Raw genomic sequence first — 14,990 nt, forward strand, 5'->3', positions numbered from 1 at the left:
CAATAAGTAGCAGCTTATTTAATATTTATGTCTCATATGTCCAAATGCTTGTTTTTCATCCTTGTAATCCAAAGAAACAATGGGGAAACATTTCCAGAGACAGGACTTCCTAACACTCTACCTGTATAGAACCAAAAATCCACACCAAATATAGATATATATAGATTGAAGAGGGTTAAAGTTGGGTTTATACTCAAAGCTTTCCCTCCTCTTGTGTATGGGTGGCCTGTTTGCTTTTCAAATAGTGTTGTGTCTTTGTATTAATGATTTGTTACTTCAGTTTTCAGAAGAAAGTGACTGACTCTCCTGACACAATACTTCGGAATGGGTTGAACAACAGATACCGTGTGTTGGAAGTCAATGTAATACAGACAAATGGAAGTGACCCTGAGAAACACTTGACAATCACAGCATCTCAGTCACTGGAAAGTACAGAACTGTGCATTCTTAGGAATGGCTGGTAATACATACAGAAATGTTGATGTCTGAAAAGGGATGAAATACTGCATTAAGTCAGTTTTCTTTGTCTTACCTTTGAGATGAGTTTTATTGTCTTAAAAGTGATACGAAATCCTGAAATAACCTTTATCTAATGTAATATTGTCAGTATACTAGTGTAATGTATATTAATCTTGAGAGAAGATCTTGAACCCTGAAGCTGCTAAATCAAGCAAAAATATTTTTAGATTTTGCTGAGTTTTTGAAACAAGTAGAATTGTTTACTAAAAAGGTAGGTCTCATGTAATGAAAAAGTAGTTTAAAAAACATAGTGATACTGAAATAGCTCAATACATGGATCTGGAATGACTTCAAGTCAACAGGTTTACCCTGCATTCACAGTCTCCTGATGGATGATCTAGTACTCATAATTATTGAAGTTTTGTCAGTAAAAATTCTTTCATTGGCTTTCAGATTTTATTTAGGTCGACTTCTTAAAAAAGAATCACAATAATCTCCTGTTTCAAAGTATGTTGATATATTGATGTGTAATCTCTAAGGTATTGTGACTGTAGCTTGCAAATGGTTGTTCAAATATATTCTTTTTTAGGGAGTCTGTTCCGGTTGTTCCAGGAGACATCATTCATTTAGAAGGGGAGTGTAACTCTGGTACTTGGGTCATAAATGAACAGTCTGGATACCTCGTTCTTTACCCAGATCTGCTGCTTTCTGGCACTACAATATCAAATAGTATTCGATGTATGAGAAGAGCAGTGCTGAGTGAAAGGTTTAGAGTAAGTGTTAATTCTAGAGCATCAAGTATATCAATGGTTTACTGTTCCATTGAGGCTGGTGGTTTAGCTCAATATTAAAACTGGCTGAGATGCTGTATTGCAAAATGTCTTTACTAGGTATTCATAGTGTTTACAACATAGAATAATTCAGAAAGGACACCCTCTGTCTCTGGTTGAACTTCTTATGTTCTTTCACGTAGTTGTGAGTGCAACCCACAAGTGCCAGGTTTGTAAAAGATGCCAGTAAGTACTTAAACGACAATGATTAGATTTCCTCTTGTTTAGTGGTGGCTCATGCAGAGGTCATAACTTACTGCCACTTTCAATTCTTACGAGTCTACAGAGCCCAGTCCTGGTGATGGTTAGATGGGTTTCTGAGCCATTTTGGTGAAACTGGGAATAATTTTGTGTGAGTTGGTAACACACAGGAAACTGTTTCATGCAAAAACTAATACGTGTAAGATTGTAACTGTAAGTATTTGCATTGGGAAATACTGCTGTTACTACTGCCCGCATACAAAACTTGCTCAAAGTTAATTTTAATCTGTGCATTTGTTTCCCACCTGTCAATCACATAGGAATTGTATCCTAACATTATTAGAATTGTAATAAAAATGAGAGATAAAGCAATAGGAGAGACCCATTTCAATTTGGCTGTTTTCAGTCAGGGTTGAATAGATATTGATTAGTGAGATGAAAGCTTTAATGATATTGCAATTAAATAAGTGCAGTCTATCATGTGCAGCAAATAAAAACCAGAAATTTTATAGAAAGGTGGGCATGAAGTGGGTGTAAATCCTCATGTACATATGTGTTATATAACATCTGTTGCAGGGCTCAGAGTCTGGGTCACGCCAAACACTCATTGGTACAATTCTTCATGAAATTTTCCAGCAATCGGTAACAAATAACTTGTCACAAGAAAAAGTAGAAGAATTAGCAAATAAAATTGTGTATGGACAAAAGTATCTCAAAGAAATGTAAGTAACATCGCAGGTGTCTTATGTTTGGAAGACAGGGTAGGAACACTTGAACTATCAGATCAAGTTCTACTGTAAAAAATGTAGCGCTAGTATTGGGAGAATATTCTGCAAAATGGCCTTGCTTGATGAAACTTGGGTGTCTTTTAGTAGCATAATTCCATGTTTCATAATATAATTTAATTTGCCTTCCCTGCTGAGCTAGTTCTGTAGATCTGCACTATGCTTCTGGAGTAACTATATGTGTAAGATTTTTTTCTTTCAGGCAAAGCAGGTTGGAGTGTTTGCCTGTAACGTTAGATTTCCAGTCATCTCCCAAAGCTGAGTTAAATATGACAAGCATGATTTAGATCCTCAGGAAATGAACTAGAAACTTGTGACTGACCAAGCATTGAGGTGTCTGATATTTTCATATTCTTTATCAGGTTGCTTAATGACTCAGTTGTTAGAGGACCTTTAACTGATTTTCTCTGCAAAGCTGATAGGAATGCTAGCCAAATAAACAGTCTTCATATTTCCATCAGAAAATGGCAAGATGAATGGCTGTCGGTTTTAAGACTTTACTGCAGACTTGGTTAAAGTCCGATTCATGTGAACAATTATTATACCTAGAATATTATAAATTATATGTTGGGCAATGTCAGTATATCTTAGCCCCAGATAAGCTGGAAGTTAAAATTTTAACAAGATTTATTACTTTAGTTCTGTTATGAAGGTAGGCATTTTGAATTGTGACTGCTAATATTACTTATAGGCTTTTGTGTTGCTCTGGGCCTCTTTGAAACTGTTTATTTGTAATTCCTCTTTGCATATGTAGGCTACTATTTGTTGGGATTGAAAAGTAGGTTACATAAGTCTGCTGGCTGTGGTCATCTGCACTTGTGTGAACCTTTTTGTGCAAAACCCACTTGCCTTTATTCTACAGCAACAGAGAAATACATTATTTCCAGTGAATGCCATCACTGAATTATCTAACACCACATGATTAGGTTCTGCTTAATGTGACTTCTGCTTTCTTGTTTATTTGTAACTGTAGCAACTGCAGAGGATCAGGATTCTTTTCCAATTAAAATGACCTGAAGTCTGTCAAAACATACGTGAAGAAAAAGTAGCAGATCAGTGTATTCAGACAAAAAGCAAATGGTCTTTTAATTTTTTAAAAGTGTTTTCAGTTTTTCATAAGGCATAGGAATAGCCATTTTTAAATGCATGAGTCTGGTCCTTTCTTGCAGTCTATTGGTTTTGTTCTGTTACATCTACTGTGCTGACGCTTTTGTTGTGCTACACCTGTAATTTCAAAAGTTACATCAGAAACAGTGTATTCTGTCTCTTGTAATGGATATTCAGTTAGTTTTATGAATTAATCAATTGAGATGAACTTTAATCTACAATTTACAGATGTTTATTAAAACTGGATAGTTATTTCCGTTAATCTTGTTGCTACTTGAGTCAAAATCTTGTTAGTACCAGCAGTAAATTTAATATTTTTGTCTCCTTAACGTGCATGGCTTCATGTTTTAGGTATCACTTAAATCTGAAACAAACAGAAATAATGCAGGAAGTGGAAGAATATTTGCCCTCGTTTTTTAAATGGGTGGAAGAATTCATGCGCAATCCAGCTAACCAAAATAAAATGCAACTAAAACTGTAAGAAGCCAGAATAAAAAATTAAAACTGTACTATGTTGTATATCTTGTTTGGTTCACTTTTAATTTTCAGGATAACACTCTATGCAAATCTGTTCAGTGATACGCAGCTAATTTGTGGCCTCACTGACAAAATAGCTGATCTTGAGAGCTCTGTGTTTAGCTGCCATTGTGAGTACTGGGGAAGACATTAAGACTGAGGGTGAACTGACAAAAATCTTATTGGTCTTAAAATCTTTTTAAACAGTGTGGTACAAAGTAGAAAATTCAGTAGCTAGAAAAACAAGCATATTTGTACTACTGACTAAGCTAGAAGTTACTGTAAATATGTGCAAGACTACAAATTGGAATGTGAAAATATTTATTAATCAAATGTAATTCTTCACTAAGATAACAGTTTACCAGTGAAATGGTGATTTTACTCAGCTGCTGCTGAGCTAGCTCCTTGTGTGGCTTTGTGCTGTTGATGGTAACAGCCATAGGATGTTAAAGTTTCAGTGAAATGGCACGTCTCAGTAAAATCTGTATGCTACTTTCCAGTGTGTATTATTAAACTTCTCAAAGAAACAAAGTATTTTACAGTGTGGTTATTCAGAAAAGACCTAAAACCTATTAAAAACTCTTTAAGATTTTTTTTTTTAAGTTTGACATTTAGGTGAATAGCAAAACTACATGCCAATGTGCAATTTAAAGTAACTTTTTTATAAGATTCTTCTTTTATTGATGGGAAGATAGTTTGAGTGAGACTTGGTGCACTTTATTTCCAAAGTTAGGGTCTAAAAAGCACTTTAATGCAAAAATATTAAAAATTTAATTACAACACATTTCAATATTTAAATATTAATAATTAAGGGAAAATGTTAACTTCTGATTTAATTTTCTTCCTAGGTCAAGTGCTGAAAAAACAGAAGATATTTCTTCTAAGATAGAGATTGTAGATATCTTAGACATTGAAGAGAATATCTGGTCTCCCAGGTTTGGGTTGAAGGGAAAGATTGATGTTACAGCCAGGGTGAAGATCCATCGCCAGTCTGGAGTACAGACTAGGATAATGCCTTTGGAGCTCAAGTCTGGCAAGGAATCCAACTCCATAGAGCACAGAAGTCAGGTACAAAACCCAAATCTCTAATTTCACTAATTTCAGAGGCTGTGTATACTTAAATTAGGTGACCTATTTTGTCTTATGAATGTGGAACACTTGATTTGTATGTGGTGTGATCTAGATTTATGGCTGGGGAATCCCGGCATGCCCAAAGCTGCTGATACAGAATAGAAGTGAACTGAGGAGTAAGAAGTACGTGCACTTCGACTTTCAAACACATAGCTTTGATCCTGAAATATCTGTTCTTTAGTATCTTCTTACTACATTCAAGTATTAGGTTGAAGCAAATTGCTTCAGGAATTAATGTCATAATCTTTCTAGATAGCTGGCCTGATCTAGAGGTAGTAACCTTATAAGCTTTAGTTAAGGAAGATGCCTTTAATCAAAATCCTTGGTTAGGTGCTTACTATTTATGGCTTCTAGATTACTTGTGATAGTAATGGCTGCTTAACCATATAAATTATGGAAAAAACAACTACACCTTATAATGTATTTTGTTTTTAATACATTGTAAGGAGTTTATATATAATGTTTGCAGGTTATTCTGTATACATTGTTGAACTTAGAACGGAGAGCAGATCCTGAAGTTGGATTTCTTCTTTATCTCAAAACTGGTACTATGTACCCTGTTTCTGGAGCTCGCATGGATCGAAGAGGTAAAGTTGTTCTCCTTCCTCAGAAACCATAGTTATCTTAATTAAAATGAAACATTTTAGTAATAGTTTATAAGGTTTACTCTCATTAATGTATCTGTACCTAGAGAAGTATCACTTTTATAATGTTACTAATTCCAGCAAGATTATGTTAAAAGCTTAGTTGTTTTATTAATACTCCACTAGGACTTTGCTGTATGACTTCTTAGCTGACTAAAAAGTTGATGGCTAGTTACTTTTGAAATTATTACAGACAAACCCAAAAACCTCATCTTAGTTTGTTCTTTTCTTGACAGAATTAATGAAGTTAAGAAACCATGTGGCCTTCTACTTAACACACAGTACACATAAATCTGCTGTGGGAAGACAGATTTTGCAGCTTTCTGCTTTGCCTCCTGTAATTGATGACAGTCAAGCCTGTAAATTTTGCTCCCAAATGCATAATTGCTTTCTATACAGCAGGTAAAAAAAGAAGTTTGACCTGTGTTTTTAAATAAGCATAAATAATTGTAGTTTTTGGTACTGTTATTATTGTCTTTGTGGTTGTCAGTTTCTTATGTCTTTATTGAGGACTCTTGCACTGCAAAAGAATGTTCTATAGACCCCCCTGCAACTTTTATACTGCAGGTCCCTGATCTCACAGAGACTTGATGTGTTTGCTCAGGTACTCCTTCTGCTAGACAAAGTCCAAGATAAGTCTCAACAAAATAGTTGGTGATAGTAACAGATTTCTGTTATATCTAAGCTAATTATTATTTTAAAAAGCTATATTCTTGCAACTCTTTGAAATGGGCAGTCTTTTGAAGCTGAACTATGTCTGGACAACAACTCTTTCACTTGGACTCTGTACAAGATCACTTCCTTGTAGGGTATCGCACAGGTAATGATACATTGATATTACTCTGCTGAAGTGTTATTTCATCTCCCATTAAAGAGAAGTCACAAGCAAATATTTGTTAAATTTTCACGTTAAGTTATTGAATTGTTTTAAAAACTGTTATAAGTTTTAGTCTTGTCTTTATGCTGCACAAAAAACAGAACCAAAATTGTATATTGAAGAGATCAAATGAGATATGTTAGAACAGGAGAGATTTTGGGGTGATCTTGTGTAAATATAATGCCCTGATTGTTTTTAAAATTGTAGAAGTTGAAGTGTATGTTGAGGGACCTAGCTTTGTGGGCACACGTGATGTGTTTTTGTAAACTAATTTTTGTGATATATTACTTCTAATACTCAGTTGTTAAAGCAACGAGATTGTTACTAACTGCGTAGCTACTAACTTCTGAATTACCTTTTCTCTTTGGGTGCATTTTCTATATGTGATTAGGTATAATGTCTGTTGATATTTAGCTTTTGAGATAAATTGACTTGAAGTCTGCTTAGGTATTAACTATTAAATTCCCTTCACTTAGCTAAATCTCAGTGCAGTATTAATATGTTACAAAAAAGGAATAAATCAACTGTCTAAATATATACAGTACTATCTTTGAAATGTTTTTAATTGGTCTTTGACTAACGTTGTTCTTAATACAAAATCATAGAGATGATGATGTAAAGTTACTAATGGGAGATTGATCATCTGAACCAAAGGATACAGAATGAACTTTATTTCAGTGATGATTAATCTCTTTGATATCTTACAGTATATACTTAGATTAGCATTATGTAAATATAGACTTGCAAGGAAAAAAAAAAAGATACAAGTTGACTCTTTCCTGTGTTTGGCTCTACTTCTAGAGCTGTAGAGCAAAAGATGGCCAGTGTGTCTTTTCCTCCTGCTATGGTACCTGTTATTGAAAGAGAGACCCAGCACCTGAAACCCTCTCACTTAGAGTATTTCAGCCTGTGGTATCTAATGTTAACCTTGGAGCTGCAAAGTGGAGAGGGTAAAAAGGGATATAAAAATATATGGATGATACCTTCTTTGGAAAGGTAAGATGTGATTTCTAACCTGGTACAAATGATGCTCGCTTCAGTAACTGTAAATGAGGCATTGCCCACTTGTGTTTTCAATACAAGGAAAACTAGGTGTTTTACAGTGCTTGTAGAAATAGTCAAATATGCTCCTTGCCTAGGTAGTTTTTTTTGTGAGATGTGACCTGATGGAGACATTAGCCTAATAGATTTACTGGTTTTGTATTTGCAATATGATATTTGTTTTGTTGTTGTTGTCAGGTAAGCAGATAGGAAGCAGCAAACTGCAGCTTCAGTCTTCAGAGGCAAAAGTGGTATAATTCTGTTTCGTCTGTGTTTCTGGGGGCTGAGGCTGAGTGCTGACTATGAGCCCAGCTCATTGTGCTGATTTCCTGAGGGTTTACGTGACAAACAGTGATGTGCTTTGGACCATACTCCTAGGCGTGGCTACTAATGTGGCTACAAGCGGACTAAGGGCTCTTGTTGTCTGAAGTAGCATGTTGTTATACATCACCTTGTCCAGCAGCTGTGGAAAAAATCATTGGCTGTTTGTAGGGCAGTTGCTAGGCATCTGTAGAAGTGAAATGTAGCTGAGTTTTTTTAAGTGAAGCATGCAAATCCATAAGCAAATATGAAACATCTTAATGAAGTGGATCCCTACGTTTCAATATTTGGTTTTTAATTGGAAATTATCTATAATTTTAGCCTAAATATTAGAGTTTGTTCTTGGAGCAAGTACAAGTTTTCTACATATTTTTACAGTCATTTTCTGGTCATAGCGACCATTGTAAAGTGACTGAATCTCCTTCGTTCTTCTTGTGTGTGTTTTGGGTGGGTTTTTTTGTTGTTGCTTTGGGGATTTTTAGGGGTGTGGTGTTGTTTTGTTTTTTTGTATTTAGATTTTGGTCATTACTTGTGGGTGGTGTGGCTTTTTACTTGTCGGTTTTATTATTTCTCTTACTGAGAGGATCTGAACATTAAAATATATTTCTTTTTCTAATATCTTCAGAGAGAAGGCTGGAGACTGTGTTGGAAACATGATCAGAGTTGAAGTGCGGGAAATTTCTGAGGGACAGTATCTACATGTTTTCCAACGCAGAAATGGTGCCATACCTGGAACAAACCTATTGGTTGGTGATCGAGTGGTTGTGAGTGGAGAGGAGAATGGTTTACTTGGTTTGGCTACTGGCTATGTTAGAGAAGTCAGTGTGACAAAAGTCTCCTGTTTGTTGGGCAGGTAATAGAAAAAAAGGAAAAAATATCTGTTTGAAGACACTGTGATACTGGCTTGAGGAATGGTACTTCTAGGTGTCCAAAAGCTCTGACATGTTCTGACTCTACTTGCTGGGCTTGGGGAAGTATGCTGAAGACATTCTCTTATCTTGACTGAAAATGTCAGTACTTGGTCAGTGTATATGCCTGTCTGCTTAGCTGGGTTGTTTGAATAAAAGTATGCTTACAAACACATTTACTTACGTCTCCAACATGAGACTATATGAATGCAGTGATTACTGTGTTAATAGTAACTTTCATTAGTCAGACTATATTGTCTTTAAATTGGGCTCTGATCATGTTTTGTTTAAATAAGTTAATAGTGTGTTTGTTTTAGCTATTGCTTCACTCTGGGACCTCTAGAAGATATCACTTAACACTTATTACTAAGTCTTTAATCATCAACATACTGCTTGTAATAGAATTATTTTGTCCATGTTACTGTCATCCTTCAGGAATTTGTCAAAGCTCCCCAAGAACACAATATTTAGGTTGGATCATGAAGAAGGAGATTTTGGTGTAGGAGTCCCTTTTGAAAACCTTTCTAAATTGATGAAAGATTCCCCAGTCAGGTATGAAAAATCAAATTAATTTCACACTTTCAATATTTCCAGATTAAGTTGCTCAACTGGTAACTCTTGGGTTTTTTTATCCGCAGTGAAAGGCTCCGCAACTTGATAATTGACTTTCACAAACCGTGTTTTATTCAGCATTTGAGCTCGGTCCTTCCTCCAGAAGCAAAGGAAACGGTTGCAAATATTTTAAAGGGTACAAAGTGGCTTTCCCCCAGATCCTGTGTTTAGTAGTACATCTCTATAGCAATGCATTTATCATACTAAATATAAGGGTTTTTTTCCTACTTTGGGGTTCAGTGATAGTTTTCTGCTTCAAAATTGAAAACAAGTCCTTACCTGGCATGTCTTCCTGTGATTAAATTAGTCTTAAACTAGTTGGAGGGCCTGACCAGATAGTTGTTTACAACTTTTTTCACTTTTGTTAGTTGCTGCAGCTTGCAGTTTCAAACAGAGTGCCAGATGATTACTTCTCTGACCTTTATAAAAGGAAGGAATGGGGAAGGCACTTGGGACAGAGGAAGCAGACTTGCAGGGAGTGGGAGGAGATGGGATTTGGTATAAGCATTCACTTACATAATCCCTCCTGCTGACTTGTTGGCTGCTCTGTAGTGTGTGCTTTGTGGCACTCTTGTTTAATAACAAAATTTGTTTAGGTATGTGTCAGTGTCTCATATCTGAAAATATTTCATTGTTCTCTGACATAGTTGTCTGTGAAAACAGAAGTTATAACTGAATTCTCCTAGAGCAGATAGAACTTTTAATAAAAACTCAGTCTGAAGACTTTTATTTTTGCTTGGGCTTTGCCTAGTCCAAATAGCTAGAATGCACTTATTTGCATCAGACTGGGGCAATACAGCTCTGATGTAATGTTCCTTCTAAACAAGTGATGATGTGTGTGCAACTCATTTCCCTTTACTGTGAGCTGTATGAATGTGAAAGTGGGTATGATAAAATAGAAATGCCCATATACGAGATCATATGGAGGTGGTTATTTAGGATATTAGAAAAAAGTCACAAAAGGCCTAAATAAAAATCTCTTTAGAGATTTATTTTTAGGACTGTAGTGTTTACACTGTACTATGTCGCTTGTGTATTATGGTTAATATCATTACTTCGTTAGAACCTACAGACTTACTTTGCTCAATTCTTTTCTTGAAGGGCTTTAAGGGAGTAGGAAACTATAATTTTTGTTTTATTAACTTTTGCAGTTATTACAATGATTATGAAGTGTAAACATTTAATTTTAATTTTTCTTCTTAAAGGTCTAAATAAGCCTCAAAAGCAGGCAATGAAGCAAGTGCTACTTTCGAAAGACTACACACTTATTGTGGGTATGCCTGGAACAGGAAAAACTACTACAATATGCGCTCTAGTAAGATTGTGTACCTTGATGTTTTTTTTTGTGAGGCTTAGAAGATAGCATTAAACAGTGTCTAAAGCACACTGTCCAAAATTAATTGTCATGAGTTAGTCTACTGGTATCTGCATAATTTCAAAGAAGAAAACACATTTCTTTACTTAAACTTATATTTGTTAGAACTAAAAATGTATTTTGTGGAGTAGGATTCTTTTGCCTGTGTAGGAATACATGTGGGAGGGAGGATATTGAAGTGTGATATTTAATCACTTTTTTTGACATTTCAGTGTTAAAATTATTTGGTCCCAAATGTCAGTAAGTCCTTAAATCCTGAGTTAGAGATCAATAAAGGGACTCCTTGGGGAAGCTGGTTACTTGTCCATTGTAAATTTTATAAACTCATGGCGCTGAAGCTATGTGCAGGCTGCTAGCCATCTCCTCTGGTTGGTGGTTCTCTTTCCCCAGAAATGGACTGTGGGAACATATTGAATTCAGGCTGTGGGCTGAGTGGGTCTTTCTTGAAATAGTAGTGCCATCTCCTTTGAGTTGTCACCTCATGGGGAAGGAGGAGGCTGGAGAGCAAGAAGGTGCTGCTGTTATTAGATCAGTTTGTTCTACTGAATTTGTTGTGGCTAAATTGTCATGGAGCTCAGTGCTTGTGGGAATGGGCTGCATGACTTGTGCTTACAGTGGGGATCTTCAGAGTGTAGTTCATTCTTTTCAGTGCAGTTTGCTAGTGTGCATGGATGTTCTTGGCTCTCACTGTTTGCAACATGCATAGTAAGGCTGCTGTTCATGAGAACCATCAGGTCTATTGCTCATATTGCTTCAACAGTAGCTTCCTGGCAGATCTGGCCAGAAAGACTTTTACAAATGAAGTCATACTTGTTACTGGCTCCCTAGAAAACTTGTGGTTTTTTTACTTAATCAAACATGGGATTGCTGATTCTTGTATGTAATTAATAACTTTCTTTCGCATTGCTGTTCATTAGGTGAGAATTCTTTCTGCTTGTGGCTTCAGTGTTCTTCTGACTAGTTTTACACACACTGCTGTAGACAATGTCCTTCTAAAGCTAGCCAAGTTCAAAGTTGGTTTCTTGCGCTTGGGGCGAGCTCAGAAGGTTCATCCAGATATACAGAAATTTACAGAAGAAGAAATTTGCAGGTCCAAGTCAATTAAATCTGTAACAGATTTGGAAGAGATCTATAACAGTCAGGTGAGAAAACTGTTTTGGGCTAGTTCTACAAATAAGGATAATTACATTAGTATTCTGGTTGTTTGGATGCTGCAGAGGAGGAACCCATCCCAAGGATGTGTTAACTGCTGTGAGAAATCAGAGATGAAAAAGATACTTCATTGCTGCATCACTTCAACTTCTTTATAGCCAATAGTGACCAACATTAACAGTCTGAAAGTTGAAAAGCATTGATTATGTCCACACAAAGTAACTTATCGTTGTAAGTCCCATAGATTCCAGAGCTTTTATCTGGGTTCTTATGTGGGGGGTGGTGATTAACTGCCACAACCTCCTCTATCTTTATTCACATAAATGAAGGGATGTTTGTCCCTTTCTCTCTCCCACTTGTTCTTGTTGTGACATTTGTACAATTGGCAGATGGGAAAGAAGAAGTGGTGTGCTGTAGAGTTCACCTTGCTAAACACTGATTTTTGTTGAAAGATGAGTGGTGCCTGTGTGAATATTAATGTAAACCATAATGGGAGCTGTGTAAACTGAGTCAGTGGCAGCTTTAAATTAAATCAATTGAAAGAATGAAGCTTCATGGTAGTCAGAGTAAATGCCAATTTTGCAAAAGCTGTCATTTTTTGTTGACAGGCATTGTAGGGGAATGATTAAAGTCATAACGGCAGTAACTTAACATCTCATATTTTAGTCATCTTGGATTGCAGTGGAAGCACAGTAGTGAGAAGAACTGTGCTGCTGTTTTATATTCTCTTTGGAATTAAAGAACATAAAGCACGTAATTTTCTACAGTAGTCATTTCAGCACACTCCATGAATTGTGTACGCATGGAATCTGATATCACTCTGAACACATGGCAGGAACAAATTATTTACTACAGTCAGCCCTAAAGCTGTTTTTTGTTTGTCACCTGCTGTCAGTGCAAGAATATGTGAGGCCAATATGTATGTAAGGTGTGCTAGTGTGAATTCAAGGATTAATAATTTGATTTATTTTATGTTATGTTTTAGTTTAGATTAATGGGAAATATTTATTTTTTTTCTTTTAACCTGGAAAACATAGTGCTAAATTGTGTAAAATGTGTCTTATCCTTAAAGTATGTCTCAATTTTCAGCGAGTGGTAGCAACATCTTGCCTGGGAGTAAATCACCCCATCTTTGTTCAGAAGCAATTTGATTTCTGTATAGTTGATGAAGCTTCCCAAATAAGCCAGCTCATCTGTCTGGGCCCACTATTCTGCTCCAAAAGGTTTGTGCTGGTAGGGGATCATCAGCAGCTGCCCCCACTTGTACTGAATGCAGAAGCAAGGTAAGATAAAATGCTGCTGGTCAGTTATTGGTAACATGAATTCTGGGAAGGCTCTTGCAATGTTTTGACTGACAGAGTTTTGGTGTTTGGGTTTTTTTGTTTGTTTGTTTTGTAACAGAGATCTTGGCATGAGTGAAAGCTTATTTAAAAGGCTGGAACAAAACCAAAATGCTGTGGTCCAATTAACTGTGCAATACAGAATGAATAGGTATTTTAAACTTTTACTTATTGCATTGAGGTTTTACTGTGGGATTGAAACTGCAAGATTTGACGCCTTTTCTTGTTTTTTTAAATCTTTAGTAAAATTATGTCACTGAGTAACATGCTAGTGTATGAAGGCAAACTGGAATGTGGCTCAGAGAAGGTGTCAAATGCCACTGTGAACTTGCCCAACCTAAAAAAATTGAAACTGGAGCTTGCAGATGTTTCAAAAACATGGTTGAAAGAAGTACTTGATCCAGACACACCTGTGTGTTTTCTGAACACAGAGAAGGTAAAGTTTATGTTCTGCTTTCAAAATTGTCTTTTTGATGCAAGTTCTCAATACAGTCAATGTGTAAAGCTTCATACAGCTTAGGCAGGGTAAAATAAAAGCTTTAAAATATGGTTTTCTAGTTATGTGAAATGTGCAACATGGAAAAATGTTGTTAGTATAGCTGATCAATTGGTATGGTGCAGCTGCTGCTGGAAATATTGCCTCTAAGAGAAGCTGAAAAGTTGAACCCAAATAATATTGAATGTACTACAAACTTTGTTCTCAGGCGCAGAATGTAGCTCAAAGTGTGTAACCCTATTGGATGCCCTTGCAACCACAGAGTGACCTAATTTCCAGGGGCTGAGGGGCAGCAGTGTCGAAGCTGTGTGCCAGCAGATGCAATTCTCCATTGAATTTGCAGACATTCTAGACACTGAAGTGTGAGGGAGGAGAAAGTTGGTTTAGGTGTGTCCTTCTATAGAGACTCAAATTTTTTCCAGAAAAATAGAACTCTAGAATGGAGAAGAATTATGCAAAGAAACCAACTTCTAAGTAAAATGAGGAAGAGTTTAAAAGCATGTGGAAAAAGATTAATAAATCAGTACATATTTGTGGTCTCTGGTACTACTTCCTGTCACTGTAGTTAGTGACTGGATTATGAAGATTTGAGTCTGTCTTCCTCTAACAGGTTTTATGTTGCTTCCTATTAAACTGTGTTTTTGCCAATAATTCTTTCAACTGATGATCCTGATGATCCTGACCACGGAGGGAACTCCCCAAGCTTTTTGTGCTTTCTAGGATGTTCCACAGGATTCTTTTTTTGTTTTAATAACAATTCTGATAGAATCTCTGCAATGATCTGAAAGAAACACAGTGTTTACTTCAGTGACTTAAAGAAATCTCTAAAAATGCCTAAACTAAACAGAGGGACCTTTTCCAGGAATGCGTCAATAGCTGCTACCCCTTTCACAGAAAAGCAGACAGTTGGTCACAGGGAAGAAGTTTGTCCCAATAGGAAATTGGTGGATGCACTGTTCATCTATTAATCAGACCAAAACTGGTAACGTGAAAGCTAGAGTTTCTGTTCCATTTTAATTATTTTCTTCCCTAGAAAGCCAACCTTGAGTATAAGACAGCTGTTCTGTTTGTAGAACCAGCAGGAAATTTTCACTTTCCAAAATACTCTTGGTTTTGTTGAGAGATTAGGCTACAATATCATATCTCTTTTTGGACTTCCTGTCAAAATTTCACATATTGTAGTAGTTGGGGGGGG

The 14,990-nt window shown here is 36.2% G+C and overlaps 1 protein-coding gene across 1 annotated transcript; it reads left to right on the forward strand.

Moving 5' to 3' along the window:
- Window positions 1–280: 280 nt before the first annotated feature.
- On the forward strand, window positions 281–13,735 carry DNA2 (DNA replication helicase/nuclease 2; the record flags this gene model as incomplete). Its single annotated transcript, XM_010072931.1, has 16 exons — window positions 281–460; window positions 1,049–1,232; window positions 2,067–2,212; window positions 3,734–3,859; window positions 4,747–4,966; window positions 5,499–5,616; window positions 5,910–6,075; window positions 7,352–7,546; window positions 8,538–8,765; window positions 9,256–9,372; window positions 9,459–9,568; window positions 10,638–10,747; window positions 11,725–11,949; window positions 13,049–13,242; window positions 13,361–13,450; window positions 13,543–13,735. Coding segments are annotated over 16 exons (2,602 nt in total), but the record flags the coding sequence as incomplete, so codon positions are not given.
- Between the last annotated feature and the right edge of the window lie 1,255 nt (window positions 13,736–14,990).

Source organism: Pterocles gutturalis, unplaced genomic scaffold (assembly GCF_000699245.1).
Source record: "Pterocles gutturalis isolate BGI_N339 unplaced genomic scaffold, ASM69924v1 scaffold44517, whole genome shotgun sequence".
Lineage (NCBI taxonomy): Eukaryota > Metazoa > Chordata > Aves > Pterocliformes > Pteroclidae > Pterocles > Pterocles gutturalis.